We start from the raw sequence: 23,311 nt of genomic DNA on the forward strand, positions 1-23,311 counted from the left end.
ACAGCACCAAGCTTCCACAAGATGCACCTCTGAACTTCCAAGTTCAGGCTGAGTTAGGTCAACAGCTTGGAGGTTTAGTGGGCCAGTAAGTGGCAGACTGGCATCTTCTTGTAAGATAGCAAAAGGCTCCATACAGGATGGAAGGAAGGGGAAAAAAAAGGCAAACCACCAAGAACCACACCTCCTCTCCAGCTCCACTGCTGCTCATTACTATGTTCAAGGACACTACAGCAGAGTAGGTGTATCTCTAACAGCTCCCAGCAGATAACAGCTGGCTGACCAACTCCTATGATTATTTTATAGTTTACATCTTCTCTCCAGCCTACAGACTTGCTGTGGGCACCAGTTTCCTTGTACACAGTGTACTATCAAGTTTCAAGAGCACAGCTAAGCAACACTTCAAAGTCTTTGCAACAGAACTGTTACATTAACAACAAAAAAAATCGGTATTCCCCCCAAAGAATCACTAAGTTCCAGAATGCTTTATCTCACATTGGTACTGAAGTGGGGGACAGGAAACGGGAGCATTACCCCAAAGCAATTAACATCAATGGCAACTAATTAGTTTGCTACCTCTTTCAACAAGTCAAAGGAGCTCATAATCCCAGCTGTGTGTACCGTTTTTCCACCTCCTGTTTTCTTCTCTCTCCCTATGCATCTACTTCTCCTCACTTCTTCCAATGCAAACCTCCATTATTAATAAGGGACTTTTAATAAAGAAAGAAAAGCTGAGCTGTATTCTCCTGTTTTTCTTATCAGGTAAGAGAGAAAGCACTAGAACCTCCCACACACAACTTTTCTCACAAAGCTCTATCCTCTGAAAATGCATATTCCCTTTCTAACAAGGCAGGCCAAAGGAATAGTTTGTGCTTACCTCCATACACCAGGAGAAAAACTGACATTACTAGGGAGCACAGTAGGTGTAGCTACAGCTTATTTGTAGCTTTTCTACCCGTATCTGCAACATTGGACAGACACCTGATTCACCCCCTCCCTTTGAGGGCCACTGGTTTGCCAGACCAGGGTAAACAGAATTTTAGACTCACCTTAGTGTTTCATTGAATCTGACTGTAGCAGCACAATGAAATATAATATTAATGCATTCTATAAGTTCTTCCTTGATTGGTTTACTAAGATCCAGTTCAGGCTGTGAAAGTTCACTCACAACTACTATTATTTTTTCTTTGAAGTCTGGCTGCTCTTCTCTCAACCTGTCAAAGAGCTGTGAGAAATAACAGGACTATAAATTCAGTGAAGGTAAGAGAAACATTTCACTTAAGTGAAGAAAAATCCCACATTCTTTGTCTACACCTCCTAACTTCTCAAGATCATCAGGAAGTTAGAACAGTGCATTAGCAATACCATAAGAACATGTTACAGGCTTCCATAAACTATTTTTTTTTCCAACATAAGGAAAGGGAACAGTCTACCCACTTTCCAAGCTTGATAATAGCTATTTAAATTCTTATACAAGTCCTATTGGACTTCAGGTTTAGAAATCTTGCATTAAGGTTTACAAATTTCCATTGATTTAAGAAATGCTATCCTCAAATTATGCCGGTCTTGGAGAACTTCCAGATTATTTAAAAAAAAAACAAACCCCAAACAAACAAACAAACAAAAAAAACCAACAAAAAAAACAAAACCAAGAAATAGTTTCTCTGGCTAGTTAAAAGAAAAAAGGCATACCACATTAGAACATCTGATTAAGTTTTATCAAATTGGTGTCCAACAGCTCCCCCTGAAAAAAATGTCACCAAAATTATATTCCATCAAGAATTCTTCTCCTAAATAGCTGGGTTCTAACCAGGTGGCTTAACACACAGATCAAAATTATTGCCTCATCTTATTTACACTCATCAGTATGCAAGTCTTCCTGAGCCACACAGTACTGTGGCAATAAAACACCCTTGAAAGATACAGAAGAGCAGACCCTTCTTTACTGTCCAGGGGCCAATATCTTGCAACTGCTTCAACACCAGTCAATTATATTGTATATTGTAAGTACTTTCTTTTTCCTGCCCAAGCAAGTGGTTATACCAAACACAAATAGTCAAAGACACTTCCTTACAGAATGATGTTAATTAATTTTAAACTATAAATTAAGGCACCTAAAGGTGCAGTTGCACAACACTTCAGGCAATGTAAGTTTGCATTTCTACCACAGAGACTGGTCCTTCTAATTTCTTTATTCCTGTTGCTTCTCTGACACTGGCAAGAGCAAGAAGCCCCAGAGCTGTGTGACCTAAAAAAGGTCCAGCTCTTTTTTTAAGAGATGTTTTTTCAGCCCAAACATGAGCTAATGCAGCTCATTGTGTGGCCACCTGAAGTAGCAGTGCTAATTCTACAGTGAGAACATGGGACATCTCCACTTTTCAAGGCCCTGACTGGACTTCACAAACATGAAGCTTCACTCTATAAGACAAAGCTGCCAAGACACCATTTAAAGTCTCTGCAGCTCTTATGGGTACAGCAAACAGTTCTTACCCAAGGGCAGAAGCTTTGTGTGATTTTGAAAAATAAGCCTGCTATGTTTTTGGTTGGAATGATGGCACCTTCCTCCAGGGAGCTGAAGCAACTGTCTGTTGCACATATTAATGTGTGATATTCCATTGTAACAGAAAAGCAGTACCATGGATGAGCTCTTCAAGAGCCAGTTTTTATTTTTCATACATCCATCACATCTGTTATACCCTTTTTACATCCATAGTCATGCACTATTCCCACACACCTCTCACTAGCACTGACACCACTACTAAGTGGAAGAAATACCTGGACTGCATGCAATACATATGGCAAATCAGCAGAGGAGTTAGATACCTGAACACCAAAGAAAGTAGAAACCTCAGCACTGTTTTGCTATTTGTAGCTCAGTTTATTTCACATTTATTTTATTTATTACCACATTCACCCATTTAGATTTCAAACTCCAAGAAACAGAATGTTGAAACAGCTGCAGAACACTTAATGAGTCAATCTAAATTGTGATGAATTACTGGCAGTGCCCTTGCAACTGGACAGCTTAAGACAATAGATCCTATTAAAGTTCTCATAGACTTTTGGAACAATCTTGATGACATGAAAGTCCATTGTTTAAATGTCTTTAAATCTTGTCTGATCATTTGATGAAGACAGAACAAACATCTGGCCCTACTCTACATCTCTGCATAGATGAGCAACTCCATCCCTGCTGGTTGCTGCCTCAAGCAGTAACTCTGCTTACCAGCACTTCTGCTGTGAACCTGCTCCAGCAATAAGTGCTCACCAAGACTCAAATCACATCAGATTTTTATCTCAACGGGAGCTGGTACAGACTACAAGCAGACTTTGACTCAAATTTAAAAGCCGTTTACAACAGGTTTCCTAAAAGCCATACTGAGCCTTACAGCTTACCAAAGTTTAAGTCAGTCCACACTAGTGCTACTTCCCTCTCTGCCCCTTTCTTTGGGTAATAGTATGTACAAAAAGTGCATTGGGAAATTTTTCCTTTTGCATTTCAAAGCTTAGTCTGGAGATCTTTTCCTTGTTCCAGGGCAGTGACAACCTGAGGATTTTATGTAGAGAGAATGTGAAATTGAATTTTAAGATAGAACCCCACTGTAACTCATTCTGTTGTGTTTTATGACATTGCACAAGACTATAGGAAGATGCTTTTTGACAATGAGATACAGTTTTTTTGACTGGTTACAGAAAATAATTAACTAGGGAACAGCCATCCTCATATCTGCTATAATCCCAGCTAGGCAGAGTTGTAGAAATCCACTGCTGTACTTTAAACAACTTACCCCTAAGTGCATTCATAGCTTCTATGAATGCACTTAGGGGTAAGTTGTTTAAAGTACAGCAGTGGATTTCTACAACTTCTAAGCACAAACCTTCTAAGAACAAACTTTGTACAGACTACATTGTATCAATGAAAAAATTAAACTGCTGACACCTGTGTTTCATAAGAGAAAGGCCTAGATAGAAATAAACAAACTCTGCTTTAGCAAAGTTCATGCTAGAAATCTCTCCCCATCCTGTTCATCCTTCCCATCATGAATGGGATATTCTCTAAGGAAAGATGGGCAACAGAGATGGATAATTCTACACTTGGTAAGAATGGCCAGCCTAGCTCACCAGAATATCAAGGTAATGAGTCTCTTCAGGAGCAAAGTATCTGAGCCAGCATGCACAGAAATTCATTTCAAGAGCCACCTGGATAATTCCACAGCACACACCTTCAGTGCCTTTCTAGCTGTCACAGGCTGACCAACAGAAATCTGTAACAATCTGCTAAGCCAAACATTTCTGCTCCACTTACAAATGTATGCTCCTGAAGAGATGACACATTCATATTTACTGCTAGATCCAATAGCACATTCCAAAAAAAAAAAAAACAGAAGGCACAAAGTGAAAAAGTAACTTGCTTCAGATCTTTAACAGTCTCAATCCATCTTAAAACTCCCAGTCCACTATCTCTTGCACTTGATTTTATATTCTCTTAACAAGCCCTAACACAGATTTTTACTTCTCATTTCTGCATTACAGCTGAACATCCTCCTCCTGAATTAAATATAGGATAATTTTCAACTACTGGCTTTGCTAGAGGCTAACATCTTGAAGCAGCTATAGAAGCACTGCCAGGTCTTAGATTTTGTACTTCTGTTAAAACAAAAAAAAAAGCCCACAAGAAAACAAAACACCACAAACACAAAACAGCTTCAGTCTGTCTAAAGTAAAATGTTGTTGTTCTCAAAATGAAATGAGAGCATCATAATGAAGGACAAAAATGAACTTTGTGAGCATATGACACATACCTTACAGCTAGTAATTTCTTCTATTCGTGCTTCAGGTGTCTGCTTTGCTTTTTTTCTTACCAGCACATACACTGCTTTTACTTTAGGACAGGATCTGAGCAGTTTTTCCAAAAGCACTTTTCCCACAAAGCCTGTAGCTCCTGTGAGGAGGATGTTCTTTCCTTCATAGTATTCAGGAATGGAAACCATTGTGACCTTTACAAAAGATAAAAACAAAAAGTATGTTAAAGAACACACAGAGTCCAGATTTGCAGAAGATTGAATAATCATATCTGTGCTGTTTATACCTGAAAAAAATGCTTAACAGATTTTTTTAATCTATAACCAGTACCTGAAGCTGTCTTTTTTCACAACATTCTGAAAGATTCCCACAGGGTCACTACAGTCATTACAGATCTTGTAAACTGCCCCTGTTAACAGTGGTTTAAGGACTGAGACACCCACTCAGCCAGGAAAATAGCCCAACTTTAGTCTATTTTTGCCTCTGAGGGCACAGTCCTTTACCGCTCCAAGGGGCTGCTCCATGTGAACTAGAGGTTGTATCATTAAAATGTAATCACAAGTGGATTCTTCAAACCCACTGATAGAAGACAGGGAGCCAAGTATCCCAATTGCTGGCCCTGGAATTTTGACTGTGCCAGCAGAGCCCCCTGTCACTGTTAAGATGAGCTTCCCTACCAATTAAACTAATTTAAGTTTGTTCAGAGAAGAAGAGAGAAGTTTGAGTTAGGTGTTTGGCATGGGATCTGACAGCTTTACACTGATTACAAAAAACCCAAACAGATCCATAGATAAGAGTTTTCCAACTGCTTCATCCATTAAGTCATTTAGGAGAAAAAAAAAACAAGTTAAGTTGTTAGAATTCTCGACAAACTAAGATTTGAGTTAGCCACAAACACACCTAATAAAATGAAGGGTAAGGGACTATTACTCAAATTCAGCACAAAGCTAGGAAGTGCTTTAGGTTTTGCTTCAGTTCTTAAGTTAACCTTGAGAATCATGATTCTTTTCCCCTCCCTTCATCAACCTCTTGGAAATGATGTCATTCTTGCTAGGAGAAACTGAAACTCTTTTTAAGGACAAATATGGTATGTCTCACAATAAAGTGAGAACATGGCCTTTAGGATCCCAAGGACTCAATCACAGTACATCATCCAGAGCTGCCATTCTTTTAAGTCTGCTATAGCAACATCTTTACTGTGACCCTTAACCAGCTTACTTTCACTAGATAAGATCGTAGCATTATGGATACACTTCCACCACATTTTACCAATCTTTCTGATTAGACTCAAAAATGCTGAGCTGATGTAGTGAATGTCTAATTATAGTCCTCTATGGCAGTTCCACACAAACTGCTATGACCAGAACACTCCGAAAAAGGGACCACAGAGAGTCACAGAATGTTCTGAGCTGGAAGGGACCCACAAGAATCATCCAGCTCTCAAGTGAATGGCCCATAAGAGGAATGACCCCACTGCCTTGGTGTTATCAGCATCATGCTCTGACCAGCTGAGCTCAATCTCAAGGATAGAATCCATAAAAACATTGTTTAAAAAAAAAAAAAAAAAAAAAAAAAAAAAAAAAAAAAAAAACCACCAAAAAAGAATTGAGAATCTTTAAACCCAGATGGAATGCTTCTTAGACAAATAAGGATTACAACACTGAATACCTTAACAGGGTGAGAACCTTTCTTCACCTGCCACCCAGGAATAAAGGTGCAACTTCTAAATACACTCAGTTCTTTCAAGACAGCAAGATACTGCAAGCACGGACTTAGCAGGGAATGCACAGAATGTATGTTAGGAGTGAACAGCTGATTTTTTCCTTTTTGCTTGAAAAGTAAGTAAATATTTTTGGAACACCTATTTGTCAGGCACCCACCACATCAAAGCAATTGTGCTCTGTTTTTCATGCACATATCTTAACAGTCTCTGAACAAGTTCCAAATGATTACTTGCTAGAAATGAGTTACTACCTGCACAAGTCCTGGTTTCACAAGTCTGGGTACCAAGTGCTATGTCAGATCCTCCAAATCCTTATTTTGACTCCCTTCTTTGATAAGTGAAGCATCTAACAACAGATAGTAGGATACAGCAGCAAGTTTAGAGCAGAATGAGCACTGCTATTTCCACTGAGCACAGTCCATCATTCAGAATTGTTTCTTTGAAGGTCAAGAGACATTAAACCACTTTCACCACACAACTAAGGGACTCTAATGCAAATTTGAAAGCACAGCTCCTGCCATAAAGCATGGATTGCAAGACACAGCATGCTTATGAGTCACTTTTCCCTGTTCAGTTAAGATACAGGCCTGCTGTCTTTACCATGGCTCAAAGTCACAGTTAATGTTCTTCAGGTATGTCTTCCCTGTAACTTTTATTTTCCTGGTCTTTGTGTACACCATTCACTTGCTCCTAAAGATCTGCATGAATGCTCCCACATATAGGACAGGATTTCAGTTTTCTCAAAGAGAGAGACAAAAGCTCATGCAATCATTACTGCAGCAATTTTGTCACTAAGATTCAGTTTTGTCATGGTTCCTTCTTACTAATTTACCTAACTAGCCATAATTTCTATTTTTTATACTTTGAGACTATGAGAGTGTTTAATAGTATCCATTCAACTGTCCTTCCTCAAAGAAAGGTTTAATCCTGCTTTTGACACAATGCCACAACCTCAGCCTGCAAACCTGCTCACATGGACAGTCTTTGGTGCATCCACACCTTGGACAACACCCAGCACATGGCTATGGTCCAACATCTGTTTCTGAAAGCTAAAGCAAGGAGAAGTTATGCTGTCAGTGGAAATACCTGTGTTGCTGTAGTCCAGCTTTTCAAGTGACTGCAAAATCTGACAATATTTAGGCTCATGTGATGGAAAGACAACTGGCACAAAATAGATCAAAGTTTCCTGCCTTAGTCACTTCTAATCATATTCCTTTGTGTAAGAGGCTGAAATCAGAATACCAGACCTACAAAACATCGACATCCAGAGCTATGATGAACCACAACGGTCAAATGGGTTCAATTAAAAAAACCCAGGAACATCCACAAACACTCACATTCACACTTGGGAGGAAGCAACATTTATATGTTTGCAGGCTAATATTTTATCTTGTTCTTTTTTTTTTAAGGAATGAAAAATGTTTCCTTTAAGAAACTCTCAATCCCATTTCTCTTTACCCTGTTCTCCAATAACCAGACTTTGGTAGATCTTATTCATAGCAACTTCCCACACTGAGGTTGTCTTCTACTTCCATTACTCTGGAAGATTCCAGCTAGTAAACATAATTGGTGACTTTTTTCAGAAGTACACATTGCTGTCAACATTACAGCAATAAACACAGGGATTGTGAGGGAACGGCCTAAAAGCACCAAATTGGATTTAAAGAGTAAAAACCATGCATGGAATCTAGGTGTGAATGACAAAAGTTTGAATCCAGCAGCTTATGCTTTGCTCTGTTAGAAACAAAGATTATTTCAAGCACAGGGAAAGGAAAGAATGTTCCCATTCTCCACCTACCTTTCCCTGCCTTCTCCGAGAATGCAAGTCCACATGCCAGCACTGCTGGCAACTCCTCCTCTCAAACTCAGAAGGGCCTTGCCTCACAGGTACAATATATTACTCTTTAAAGTTCTTTACAGTAGCAAATTACTGAAGAAACACAAAACTGGAAGGGTTGGAAGAACTATTTTATAATTCTGTTTTTAAATAAAACTGTCAAGAAATACAGGAATAGTAGGAATGTAGTAGGAATGTTGTTCTTAACAGAAATTTAGTTTCATTTCTAACATATAACAGGCTGGTGCAGGTGCAAAAAAGCAAGCAAGACAGCACAGCAAAACCAAATTTAACATGTTAAGGTTGTTAAGTGTCAGCAATCACTTGATCTATCTGGTTTAGAGTACATCTTGTTTGTTTACAATAGCTGTTAACCAGCAATACATGTTGTCACCAATTATCCAACCATCTGTTAACAGCTACCTCTTCAAACACACACAGAGAACTCCTACCAAACACAAAACTGCCTAATGCACACTGTGGGATATCTAAAACACTGTGTCATAGACATCCTTCTGAGCTAATAAGCAATAACAGTCTAGAATAAAGAAATCTGACAGTTGAAAGGCTTAACAAGAGCTCTGTAAAGAATTCTCACTCTAGAACAGAAATGCTCAAAATTCCCACATTACCCATAGTTATAAACAGCCTTTGCTAGAGGAATCTTACGTGAAGCTGCTACAGAGCAGCTGCTGCTGGGATCCTTCTGAATTCACAAGTTCAGGGCTAATCCCACAGTGACACTTTGTAGATATGCCTCTGTGAAGGGTGCTGTCGTCTGGTCCTCTGATAAGTCAAGAGTTCATAAGCATTTCAGGAAAAAAAAGAAAAACCACCAGCAAACCAACACTCCAGGATCCTAGCCAACATTCCCCATCTTGCAAAAAATTCTCTTGTCCAAGCTGAGCAAGTGCTATTATGGAGCAAACAACAGCAGCTCTGTTTGCCTCCAGAGCCACTGCAGCAATATTTAACTCACAGTTTCAGAGGGCTCTGACTCTCAAAACAAGGACAATTCTGTTCTTAACAGGAAAATGATCAGTTCCCAGATTTGTCCAAACACAGATCAAGATGTTTAAGGATGTGCTTTCCAAGTGCCAGGAAAGCCTGCTGCAGTTCCACTGAATGTTTAAATGCTAAATCCAGCAGCCAGAGAGTGTGCATGTGTGTCCTTGTTAGAGATTAAATGCTGTCTTCTAGTTTATCACAGACAAACATTAGGTCAACAGCATGCTCCCTCCAAATTCAATCCTATCAAGATTATCGCTCATCACAGGAAATGGAAAATGTGCATTTCCCAACCTCTCAAACATCAGCAACAAACCACAAAGTTCTGCAAAAACACAGCCCAACAAATCAATTTCCCCCTTCCCTCTGACAGCTTGAACCCAGCACTAGCAGGAGTAAAAAGCAGACAAAGTAAGACGGTAGGAGCATTTGGTTTAGGTATATTCAGAAGATGAAATTTGTCCAGACATCAAATCTGAGCACACCAAGAGTGTTTAAACACCACATACACTCCCCACTGCATCCACACCAGACAAAAATCATTGCAGAAGTCCCTCATACAGATCTCCAATAGCCACATTGCAAGGACACCATCACAAGCCAAAAAAAAAAAAAAAAAAATCTCTGGGAACTGGAGAGATTGGAGAGACTCGGGCAACAAAGGAAGTAATATTTAACTCATCTAAACAAGGTTACTGCCAGAAAGACAAGCCTGGGTCATGTCATATTATATCATATCATCATGTCTCATTTCATCTGTGCCTTGTTTCCACAAAAGCAAATCAATGAATGTTATCAGCAGAATGCCCACATTTTCAAGCACCACAAGGGCCAATGACCTACCCTATGTGGCCAATACCTAGCCAGCGTATCTCCAAAGGATACAGTCTGTTTGTCTTTGTGGTCCAAGGTTATATCCATTGGGAAACCTTATCTGTGAAAGATACTGCTTTAAAAGATGAGTAGAGACTGTAAACTGTTTTGGGTGCAAGTTAACCTTAAAGCCTACCTATTCCAAACTTCCCAATCACGTGGAAGATTTGGGATTCTTCCCTCCGCCAGCAGAAAGACAGGCTTATCCGTGTTTTAGATTTCACCAGCATTCTTATCTACTCTGCAAGTTCATTTTCTTCACTAGCTGTAAGCCAGGGACCAAGGAAATCTAACACACCTCCAGGAGCTGGAAAACACACTGGCAGGCTTGAAATCTAATTAGAACAACGAAGTTCTGAAGAATTATCAAAATGGGCCCACTAATCCAACATCAACTAGCCAGTCTTTGGCTTGGCCCTGGTAATATGCCAGATCTCAGCTGTCTCACTGCACACTTTCCACACAATAATGGGGATGGATTCAGGGTAATACTGTGTTCTCTACACATGAAATACAACAAAACTAAATCAATCTGAAGGACCAAGCCCACAACTGCAGCATTGGTAAATTCCACCAGAAGTCCCAAAACTCTAATGCAAAGACTACTACAAACTTGTGGCTGACACTCAGTGATTTAAGAGAATTTCTGGAAAATAACAAGGCATGTCAAACTAGTTGAACATATTCAGGATTGAAGACCAGAAAGAAACTACCAATGAAGAGATTTGTTCTCTTTAAATCATTTATCTAATGAAACTCAATACCAGTTTGAGTAACCAATCTAGTTAGGTCAAAGTTTACATAGCTGAGTGTATAGCTCTGTGTACAAAAATAAAGTAGACTTGCTTTTCAAACAGTTCTCCTCACTATTCTTAACCACTGAAACATGCTAGATACTGAAAGCATGCCCTAGAGAGTGTGCTCCTCAAGCTACATTCCTCCTGGATATATTACCACCTCTGGCAGCACATGCATTCAAGGTAAGGAGTATTATTAAATTGATTTAGGTGAGACTTAGCTAATACTGCATAGGATCTCTTTAACAGCACTACAGCACATTAATATCAAAATTCAGATTGTAACCAGACACAGAAGTAGTTCTGCCACTTTCTTTTAGGTGACAAAGACAAAACCCAAGTATAGTATTCACTCAATTGCTTTGGGAACATGGTGAATTGGGACAAACTAACCCATGGCCACGCAATAACTTACTAGCACAATTCAGCCCAACTCATCAACTACTTCACTGAAGACACCCTTGTGAAATAAGATCCTCTGCAATGAGGGCTGTCCTCACAATCATAGGGTATTTAGCCTCTTTTAATCCTTTAGTCCTATGGAGCAGAACTTGATTTCAAAGAGGGCCACTGTTGAGTTGATCTCAGCAGAACTCTGTCATTAGAGCTATTCAATGCATGTGGTTACACAGATATTTCTTCAGCATGTGTTCACACACCTTCCTTCAGCCAAAGTTCTGATTTTACTACAAATTTCCACTTACTTGTGCCTCTACTCAGAGGGATTCCGTACCAGATGACTTTGTAATTACTTCTTAGTAAGTAATCCGTTCAAAAGTACATACTAGGGAAGTCCCTTGCTTTGCTGTAAAAATGTTGCTTTTACAGACAGTCCCTCCTCCAAAAATGAACTGGAACAAAGCAGAAGGTTTTTACAATCCCTTTCTAATTAGGTTATAAGTTGACTTTTTCTAAATTATTTACTGTTTGAGCCTAGTCATCAAGTGCACAGTGAAGGGGGGGAAAAGTTTCTTTTGGCATAGCTAAACTCATTTCTCAAAATTGCACAGAAGGCACAGATCAGGTCAGAAATTAAGCTATTCCAGGAAAGCACATCCCACATAAGAACATTAACTGTACTCCATCTCCTGTTAACGTGAAAACATGTTTAACACACATGCAGGGAGAATTTTAAACAAGATCTAGAAAATCAAGAGGCAGGAAGATTCAAGATTTGCTGAACAGAAGCTGAGTTCCAGATCATTTTATCTAATTTAATTGAAAATCTGCATTAGAAATCTCATTTGCAGTTTTGGTTATGAAAAGGATTACAAGCTAAAGCCTCACTGTTTACCAGGGTAGTTGCATAAACCACGGCTCTGACTTTGCATAAGTCACTACTCTTGAGCTAACCCAAAAGGAGAACAGACCCTGTGTGAAGGACACATCTACAACACAATGAGCAGAGCAGCCCTCGCAGCTGACTCTCCATCACTCAGTCGTTATTCACTGCCTTAGAACAGGCCAAAGGCATCACTTCAGCCTTCACAGGAGCCTGCTGATATCCAGCCCTGCTTGTCACTAGGGAAAGCTTTAGCAGCAGCAGGATTATTGCTGCAGTTACTACTGTGACACTGTCTTTTTGCTGGGAGGGGAAAGCCAAAATCAAGTAAATAGAAGAGGGTGGGGGAACACACAACATCCAAGTCCTCATCAGTTTGTCAAGTTTCAGTGATAAGAGACTTTCAGTCTCTACTTTAAGTTTCAGGTTTAGCTCCTTAATCTTGGTAATTAAAACCCAGATTCACCTTTTTCATATTGATCAGACAAGACAAGGATAACTACCCAAAAACTGCACCTGCAATTACGTTCTGTTCAAACTTATTATTCACAAAGCAATTACAATTGGAATACTTAATCAAGAACAAAAAGCCCAGCTCTTATTCTTCTCATGTTTTAAATTACATAGAAGGCCTGAATCACATTTTACAATAGACGTTACACGATTAATTTAAAGTCCTAGGCATCAACACTTCCAGATTCCTCCCATACTTCCCCAAATCTCTTACAGTTAAATGGTATTTTTCTCTTCTATTACGTTCCTACATAAATTCACAATAATTCTTTTGAAACCTAAAAATTACTCATTCATCTGACAAGTGCTCTACCAAGTAGTATTTGAAACATAACCACCTTCTAAAGAAAAAAACCCACACTGGTTTACCTTTCCTTTCTTCCAATACACCTGGGACAAACTACGGCCAAAAAAATAAAAGCCCATTTCCACAATTTTCTCATCTTTAGAAGTGACTTAACCAGATACTCAAAGCAAGTTGTACCAAGAGATTACCTACCTGCCTTTCAGACAGGATGCTGGAGCCTCCCTCCTCCTCCTGCTCAGGAGAAGAGTTATTTATTCGGCAGGATGGCAGATACTGATCGTGTGTAGTGCCAAGGGCTCCAATCTTAACCCCTATTTATGCTAATGGATGTCCTCTCCGGATCTATCAATTACGCCTCTTGCACAAGGAGCTCTACGAATTTACAAACATCACGCTGAACAGCGGCAGGGAAAGGTGTGAGGTCCTGTGCACACACACAGATACCAACAGCAACATCTGCTAAGAGCACCTTTGTCACCACAGCAGGGGCAGAAAGTGACAGGGTACACCCCTGGGGTCCCCACTGCTGGAGAGAGCTCAACAGAAGAACAGTGCTCACTACAAAACACTCAAGACAAAAAAAAAAAAAAAAAAAAGCCTAGATTATTCTAATACAGGATTTGTTACTATAGTTTGCAGCCTCCAAACTGGGCAAGTGTTGAGGCTAAACAGACTTATTTTACTGCAAGGCTTGGAACCAGCAACAGAGAGAAACACCATGGATGTGCACCATGGTACTAACCATGCCCGAATGTTTACACGATGCAAGTCCTCCACAACACGAACCAAACTAGCCAAGCACAATTCTTGCTGATATTGGCTCCTTTTCGGAATTTTTTGTTTGCCACTCTGCAGCTCTGCTTCCTGCGGACAAGTAACAAGCAAACTACAGGGAACATCCTCAAACACTGAATATTTTGTGACAAAAAAAACCAAACACACACAATTTCTCCAAGCCTGCGGTCACTGCAACAACTCATGTCTTCAGCAACATCCAGGCACTCGCTCAAACCTTGCAAATGGCTGTATAACCATTTCAGTTTGTGGTGCATCCCCCTCCTAGCACCGGAAACAACAGCCCTTGTGAGGAACCGGGAGCTCCTCCAAGAGCCAGAGCTGAGAAACAGGAAGATGACAGTGAACCTTTCACTTTGTAGCAGCCAGAAGGAAATTCAGCGTGGCCTTGCAGGAGCTAAGAGGTGGTATGGATGGTTACAGTTTTGCTTTCGATGTTAAATTTTATGGACAAGTATCGGCTGCTATAGGTAACTAAGATGTGGACAGGCTGGGCTAGTCTGGAACTGTGAGGAAAAAAAAAATTATCCTGTCCAAAACCTACAGCCACATTTAATTTAGAACAACTCCCCCAAGTGCTTTCATTGTTAAAATTGTGCCTAGTAAAGCTTCACTATACCTACAGTCCAGCAATAATGACCAAGTACCTGCAGTTACAAAATTTAGAGATCTAAATTTGTCATTACTTTATAGTAACCATAAAAACATAACCCATAAAAATAATCTTTCCTATCCATCTATAGGTTTTCGATGGGGAAATGGCTGAATTTTAAGGCACCTATATGTGAGTGGAGGGTGAAAAACAGCGTAGAGAAGCTGAAGGGTGAAGAGCCTAGAAATCTACTGTACACCTAGTATATAATTTCCAAATTGCTGAAATAATGGTATCTCAGTTAAGAAGCACAGACATGATACAAAAATTTGGGATCAAGAAATTCTAGACTGCTCCAGCACAGATGGATGCCTCAGACAGTGAAACTCCTACATGGCTCCACTTCTTAATTATTACGGAAAGAATTATTAAAATATTTTTTAAAAAAGTTTCAGTTGCTAAAGCATTGAAGTAGGTTAAATGAAATTAAAGGCTTCTATTTTCATGGGAATCAAGCTGGTTCCGATTACAAGCTCGCTACCAACCACCGCATCCCTGCCATCAGCCACACTTCAAACTTCACTCAGGGGAGTGCTGTGGAGGACAGAGCGGCTCCCGTTCCGAGGAGCGCCGGGAGCCTCCCCCGGGGCACGGGCGGAGGAAGGGCTCTCCCGCTCCCGTGGAGCGCTCCGGGCGCACGGACCGCGGGCACGGCCCAGCGCGGCTCTCCCCGCGCTGCTCGGAGCGCCGCACGAACCCGTGGCCTTCCCTGCGAGCCGGGCCGTGCGCCGGCCCCGCGGCACGGGCCGTGCCCGGGGGGAGCCGCGGCCGCGGCAGCGCGGGGCGGGCAGGGCCGGGGCGCCGCCGCTCGCCGCAGGCCCGCCCGGCGCCGAGGGCGATGGTGGTACCCAGGCCCGGGCCCTGCGGCGGGCGGAGCGGGGGCTTTCGGCCTCGCCCACGCTCCCCGCTTCGCTGAGCATCGGCCGCGGCCGCCGCGCTCCGCCGGCCCGGCCGCCACCGCGACGCGCCCCCGAGCTCCCCACCGCCCTCCATCCCTCCCGGAAAGGCGCGGCCGCCCCCTCCCCCAAGGCCCCCCCCACCCCGGTCGGTGGGCGCGGCCGGGCGCGGCGCCGGTACCTGCTGCGGGCGGTGGCGGCGCGGCCCCGGCGCTGCCCGGCCCCGGCTGTGCCCGCCCGGCGCTCGCCGCCCCGAGGGTCCCGCACGGCGGCCCCGCACGGCCGCTCCCGTTGGCCGGTGCGCGCGCGCTCCCCGCGCGCCCATTGGCCGCCCGCGCCGCCGCTCGCGGGACGAGGGGGCCGCGCATTGGCGGGCGCCCGGCGGCCCCGCCCCCGGCGGCGCCGCGCGCGAGGGGCCGCGCGCTCCCCCCTCACACCCGCACCCGCCCACAGACAGCGAGGGTCACAGACAGACATGGACACACGGACACACGGACACACACAGCGAGGGTCACAGACAGACACGGCCACACGGACACACACAGCGAGGGTCACAGACAGACACGGCCACACACAGCGAGGGTCACAGACAGACACGGACACACGGACACACGGACACACACAGCGAGGGTCACAGACAGGCACGGACACACAGCGAGGGTCACAGACACGGACACGGACACGGACACACGGACAGACACACAGCGAGGGTCACAGACAGACACGGACACACGGACACACAGCGAGGGTCACAGACAGACACACACACGGACACACAGACACACACACACACAGACAGACACACAGCGAGGGTCACAGACAGGCACGGACACACGGACAGAGCACACAGCGAGGGTCACAGACAGACACGGATACACGGACACACGGACAGAGTACACACAGACACACACCGAGGGTCACAGACAGACACACACACGGACACACGGACAGAGCACACACGGACACACGGACAGAGCACACACAGACACACAGAGGTCACACACACCTCCTCACACACCCTCACACACACACACACACACACACACACACACACCCCGACCCCCGGCTAGCAGCTCCGAGGTGCGGAGCGGCTGCTCCCTGAGGGGTCCCTGGCTGTCCCCGCAGTGTCCCTGGCTGTCCCTGCGTGTGTCCCTGTCCCGAACGCTGGACGCTGCCATGGCAAACCAGCGCGGGTCCAGACCCGGCTCCAAGCCGGAGCTGCAAGGCCGGCGGAGGCTCTGGGAAAGCGCCCTGCGAGCACGGAGCCAGCGGGCCGCAGCAGCAGCCCCGCGGCACCGGAGCAGCCCGAGCCCGCGGGGCAAAGGCGGCAGGGCCCCGCGCCGCTGGCAGAGCATCCTCCAGTCCCGGAACCACCAAGGCCGGAGGAGACCAGCCTGACACGGACCTTTGAGAGCACCCAGCCCAGCCACCAGCCCCGCGCTGCCGCTGCAACCCCCAAAGCGCTGAGCTCTCAAATTGCTCATCAGATTTGATGATCTCTTGATCATCAATTGCTATTGATAGGTGCCGTATTTGTGTGCAAAAGTCACTGTGCTCCACTTGCCTCACCGTTTGTTACCAAACAGTGCAACGTGATGTCTTTGTGCTGTGCTGCCATGATGCCGTGCCCTGCCACCGTATGCTATTGGTTTCACAACTAAATATTGCACAGATGGACATGCATCAACTGAACAACAACAAAAAAAAAAAAAAAAAAAAAAAAAAGAGGTATTTAAAAGATTTAAAAGTTAGGAAACACCCTATATAAACTTGTGCAACCTGTACTATCCAAATTACTGTACAAATAAGGTATTATATGATAATTGTTGTAAGCACAGCCTTGGCTTGTGCAAGGGCAGGTTGGTTTTTCAGAATGGTTTGTGCTTGACCCAGGCCATGAGAATGGGAGCTCTGCTCACATCCTCTACAGCAGCTCAGTGATTATTTTATACTTATTTTTACATGTGTACTCTCATTATTTTTTCACTCTGTAGTAATTACACCTGGTACCTAGGTACTTTTTGACAGAGTACTGCGAATCACATAACTGTAAACTCCTTATCAAAAATGTCAAGTGGACAGTTTTTCACAGACTGTCCCCTGGAAAACACCTGCTCACTGAAGCTGGGACATCATCCAATCATTCAACCACAGGAAAACTAACTCAGGCAGACAAAGATTGGAGTCGGAATCTCCCACAGTCCTGATAAAAAGTTTTAGCATTTTGTTGTACCCTGCTACCAAGGGTTCCTTTTTTTGCTCTATGGAAACCCTCACCTGTGGTAGGCAGCCCTACAGACTGTGGGGTGAGATTTCAGATTCCGAAGAAAAGATGAGTCCATTGCAGCACAGAATTGCAGTCAGTGCACATGAACTCTTAAGGAAAAAAAAATTTAAAAACTCTAGTTGGTATATGCAAATTAAAGTTTCTCAGATTACTACAGCAGATAAATTTAGGCACATTTTTCAGAAGTAACTCAGTAAAATGTGTCTGTGACACTAAATGAAAGTCAGGGGGAATATCCCAGCAATATTTCAGCGTGGGATCAGCAATGTCATTTGTCCAGTCTGGTTTTTGAAATCAGCTAAAAAATGGTGGTGGTTTAAGATATGGTATGGTAAGAAATACCATATCCTCTGATCACTGTAATCCATTAATAAATTCTAATGCTGTGACAGTGGGTTAACTGATGGTCTCAGTATAAATGATCAATAATAATAATAATAAAGCAAATCAGATTTTTTTCAAGATTACTCTTTTAAAGTCACAATTAATTTATTCCTCCTAAATTGTTTATCATCAGGAAAACATCACAGTGACATCGTATCACGATGTATTTGCATTTTAATGTGGTAACATGGTTACTTCTCAAAGAACCTGCCAAACTGGTTATTCAAGGTAGCATTGTGAATTTTTCATTGCAGGAAAGAGAAGTTATCAACACCAATGTGGCCTAGTCTGGGAACACTGAATAAATTATTAAAAAAAACCCACCCAACCCAACTGTATTTGAAACTCTATTACCCAGCACAGAGATAGCGTGACACAAGGTTGTGAGAATCCATAGGTAAATAACTGCAAGTGCTTGCAAGGCAAAATCTTGGTGTGTTACCCATGACAGTGAGACAAACACCTAAATGTTCACTCTCAGGGGGGGAAAAGGAGATTTGGGTTGTGTCTTTAAATTGATCCACTTCCCTAAGCAATGCCAGCAAGTTACTCAATTCACAGGAGCCTTTCAGAGCTTTCCAGACTGCTTCATTAGACCTCTCCAATTTTAAAGGCCAACAGCTGTAACAACTTTGTGTCCTTTGTTGACCAGCTCGCAGAAATGTTTAATTTTGCACGCCCTGCCTGGACAAGGCTCCCCAATCTCCTTGCTTTGAGAGGTGTGAGAGGACCAGCGCCAGACAGAAGCCGCCATCAGCAGGACTCACAGCCTGCTCACAGGGGCACAGTTTTCATGTGGAAACTTTGTTTCTCTGTGCATAACTTCACTTTTTACAAATATATACACTAAGTGCCTATATATACACTGTATACCTCAGGAACAGAGCTGGTTTTATGCAAACTGCAGTCCTGTTTCTTTGTTTCAGTCACCTGGGGACGCACCATGTAGTGTTTTGCATAAACCGAGGCACGTGTTTACCATGGTCTAGCTACTTGTGAAGGCCACAGGGATGCTCAATCAATTCCTTGCTAAATGCAACCCATTTAATTAAAAGATTAGTCAAGAGAAATGTCACTTTTTGTGCTGCCAGAAGAAAGGGCACAGGCAGGTTCTGTTCAGTGAGATTCGACTGCTGTAATATTCCATTTGTGCTCGCACTGGAAGGGGCTAACAGCCACATGGAAAGGAGGGGTTTATAGAGGATGCATTTGTGATGTAATGAGCACTAACAGGCTCTTGTCCTCAAGCTGCAGTGCGTTCCAGGCACAGTAATACAGGCTGGAATTTGCAAACTTGCTGCTGTACAGGATGCAGTGAGAAAGGAACAGTCCTGCAGAAGCCCAGAACCTGCTTCAGTATGAGCACTAACTAACACAGTTAAAGCTTGCTCGTTTTTTGATTTGAGGTACTGTGGTTCAAAGATAAGGGTCTGACCAAAACTAGTTAAACCAGTTTAGGAAAAGTGCAGGAAATTATTTTTAGCTGTGGATTAAAGCTAGTTAGTGCATTTAAAAACATCTTTGGATTCAAAACAGGGCAAACACTTTATGAGCGGAAATTTGTGATTTTACTTCCCAGAGAGTCGATAGAGTTTTTTGTCAAGTGCCTCTTTTGTCTTTTACTAATGAATTAACTGGTTGAGATATTTATTTACTGATCTCAGTGGGTTTTAAATTCTGCCCTGAATATACTACTTGTTAGATATCAGTGTACAAACAGGATGGGTAACAAATATCTTGTTTGCAGTTGAATGCTTTCTGCTACCTTTTCTATGCTTTCCATCATAATGTGCTAATTCTTTGGGGTTTGGGACCAGCTGTTAGGATTATGATGTACATTCAGTACAGGTTACTGAATCAGAATGGAATGGACCTCTGCAGATTGTGTAGCCCACCCTCCCTGCCCTCCTGGAGCAGGTTCATCAGAGCTGTGTCCAGCTGAGCATTGAACATCCAAGGACAGAAACTCTACACCCACTCTGGGCAACCTGTGCCAGTGTTTGACCTCCTTTGCAACAATAGAAAAAGGGTTTTCTTTTGTTTAAGTGGAAATTAGGTATTTCTGTTGTAGCCTGCTATCCTATCACTGGACACTACTGAGAAAAGTGTGTCTCTGCTGTCCCCTGCCCAGGTATTACCCACTCAGCTCAGTGCGCTGGCCACCTGCATCCCCAGGGCCTTTCCACAAAGCTGCTTTCCACCCACTTTGTCCCCAGTCTGTACCGGTGCATCGGGGTTTTCCTCCCCAGTGCAGGGCTTTGCATTTCCTTTGTTGAACTTTACGTTTCCTGATGGCTGATTGTTATCTTTTCCTGCATGACTAAACACAAACATTGTTTCTACTTTTGCGTCCTTGCCACGTCACTTAAAAGCAGCAGAAATACCTGCCATGAGATCTGAATATGAAACTTAATTTCATTCTTCTTATTTTGAAAAATCTAATGAAAACACTTCTTAAATGTACTGGCCACTGTGCCAAGCCCTGCCAGCTGAATATGCATGATATTTATGTTTGATATTTCCCTCTTTTTCATTGCCTTTTGGCATATCAATATACTTAATTATAGTTTAGTACACTGGGTATATTGATAAATGTGTGGGTGATAGAAACAGTTGCTAGGAAAGGCTGACATCCATCAGGAGTGCTGCAGGGGGAAGGGATCCTTCAGAGGAATGATGGAGGTTTAGTTGTAACTTGATCATGTGAGGCTTGGCTCATCAATTCATTTAAAAAATTAGGCTCACTGGGTCATATGATTAAAATAAATCAGAGAACAAATTTGTTTATGAATAACAAACTTTTGTACAGAATAGACTTCTTGAAAGAACCTTCAGAGGTATTGAAGATACAAAAGTTGTTGCTCAATTATTTTCAGCAGACTGGCTGAAAAAAAAAAAATAGCCAGGTATCTGTGTGAGGAGCAGAGGATTAAAGGGAGCTGAATGGGCTCGTGGTGCTCAGCTGCCTCATGGAAGCCTCTTTGTAGAATGACCGTGTGTGATTTTTAACAGCTGTGCTTTGCTACCTCTAACCTTCTTTTAACTGTCCTTCAGTTTGCAGCCTAAATGCATTTGCCAATGCACACCTTTGCTTCCCTGCCAGCACTTGCCTTTTTAGTCAACAAACCACTCCTGCAGTGATATATTTGTAGGGAGCAATCTTATCCCATTTCAGCTTTCATTTCACAGGGCTAGAAGAACCGTGATCTGCAGGTTTTCTCTTGTGTAGAGAATCTCTTTCTTATCTATTCCAGGTGCCCATTTTTGCATGTCTTTCTGATTAAATTTGTAATTTTATACAATATTCCAGATAAACTTTTACTGACATCTTACATGGCAAAAAATATTTTCATACCTCTACTGAAATCAGATCTCTTGATGGCAACTTGAGCTTATATTTGTTTTTGGCATAGCTGCCTCATGCCAGCAGTTCACAAAAAGTGTGATTTTGAAGAGTATATTTTGGGTTCCTCTTCTGTCATGTCAAATGGAGGTTCAGCATATAGTGGTGCTATTTGTTCCCAAGCAGAACATATTGTTTGTATATAAATAAAATTTCTTCTCATTTCTAGCAGTCTAGGCTATAGCTTCTTTTAGTATTAATTCTAATTGGTAGTCATTAATTATTTGTGTTACAAGTGTTTCTTCACTTTATCAGTGAATTTTCCTGATCATGTATCCAATACCAACATTACTTGTAGCTATCTCAGCTCATTTCATGCTTCACTTTGCCTCTTTTTTCTATTTATTAGTTTTCCATATCAAAATGTTGGAAGCTGCTTCTTTCTTATGCTTAGTAAGTAACATACTCCAAATTCTGATACTTTTGAATTCATGATCAGCTTTCCCTTCTATTTCTATTTTAGTTATTCTTTTCTTGCATAAGCTGCATGATTTATCCTCCAGCACCTCAAGATGACACACAGCCACACCTGGCTCCCAAAAACAAGGGTGATCATTTCTCCCTCTGGGTAACTACATAAACTTTACAAGCTTGTTATTGCTCATGATGTTTGCTTCACGATATTTCCTGATGTTCTATTAAACTGTTTAATAATATACTTTCATATAATCAGAACATCCTGCCTCAGTGGTGTTCTCCAAAGACTTTCTCTTGAGCTGTTGCTTTCATAGGTTCAGACTTATTAATGTATTTCTCATGTTTGCTGTGTTCAAAGGAAACCATTCCATGCTTTCACGTGAAACAATCCCTTCTTCAGACATAATCACTGTTCCAAAAGTTTGCAGTTTGTTGGTGGTTATTGCACTGTTTATCATTTTGGTGCTGTTGCATTATACTCATTGCAGCTTGGTGTGACGGGGAAGATCAGAAGCCTGAAGCAATGAGTGGTGAGGGCCCTCCTCACCAAAGGAACACGCACAAGTGAGAGCAGGGCACATTTCAGTTGCCTGGGGTCTCCATCCCCACAGTGACCGTGCTCTCGAGGATGGGGAGCACTACTGGAAGAACTGGCACAGAGTTATGTGGGCCTTCATCAGATGAGAGGGGTGAGGTTCTGAAGATGATGATGCACACCACAGTGGTGTTACCTTCGTGCCAGGGCTGGCACAGTGACCCAAGAGTGCTGACAAGCCTCCTGTGCATGCCTGTAGCAGGGCAATCCAGAATCTGAGACAGCAGCAAAGGAGAAAGGGAGCAGAGAATTGGGATCTACTTTTTGTAGCCTGCATTGAATGAAAAGTGGGTGAAGAGAAGCTCCTGCTTGTTCAGCTGAGCCCAGGGACAGACTGGGTGAGGCCTTTGAGTGCAGACAAGGTGTGTTGTGACTGCTGGCCACCGGTTTGCTCATGCAATGCTATGGCCTGTGTGAACCCTGCCTGCTGGGATAGCTCAGAGAGCCATTCTTGTGTCATCAGGAACGTTACATCTCCACAGCCTTGAACTAGTTGCTGTTTCTAATTGCCCCATGCTTTCCATCCTAGAGTAATTTCAAAAAGTGTTACACTTAATTTGGTTTTACTCAGGTGATACAAGGAGCTGTTGATCATGGTTGTGGTGAGGAGAAAGTTAAAGACAAATCTCTTGCAGAGTTTTCTGTATTTTTCTGTTTTCTGAACTTGGAAGGATAGCTCAACATAGCAAAAACAAGTAAATAAAAAGCCAAGAAAGAGAAGTAATTAAAAAAGAGAGGGGGG

At 42.6% G+C, this 23,311-nt stretch overlaps 1 protein-coding gene and 1 long non-coding RNA gene across 2 annotated transcripts in view; both read right to left on the reverse strand.

Annotated features, from left to right (window-relative positions):
• Positions 1-15,818, reverse strand: part of FAR1 (fatty acyl-CoA reductase 1) — a 34,341-nt gene extending 18,523 nt beyond the window's left edge. Inside the window, exons 1-3 of the mRNA XM_064426127.1 lie at positions 15,665-15,818; positions 4,800-4,994; positions 1,047-1,222 (exon numbers count right to left, since the gene is read on the reverse strand). Coding sequence (XP_064282197.1) covers positions 1,047-1,222; positions 4,800-4,994; positions 15,665-15,808 — 515 coding nt within the window. The 5' untranslated portion in view covers positions 15,809-15,818. The remainder of the gene's footprint in view (positions 1-1,046; positions 1,223-4,799; positions 4,995-15,664) is intronic.
• On the reverse strand, positions 11,445-15,251 carry LOC135303892 (uncharacterized). The gene is made up of 3 exons (XR_010365303.1): positions 13,883-15,251; positions 13,333-13,512; positions 11,445-11,889 (listed from the first exon to the last, which is right to left on the reverse strand). It is a non-coding gene; the product is annotated as an uncharacterized LOC135303892 (long non-coding RNA).
• Positions 15,819-23,311: the final 7,493 nt, after the last annotated feature.

Source organism: Passer domesticus, chromosome 6 (assembly GCF_036417665.1).
Source record: "Passer domesticus isolate bPasDom1 chromosome 6, bPasDom1.hap1, whole genome shotgun sequence".
Taxonomy (NCBI): Eukaryota; Metazoa; Chordata; class Aves; order Passeriformes; family Passeridae; genus Passer; species Passer domesticus.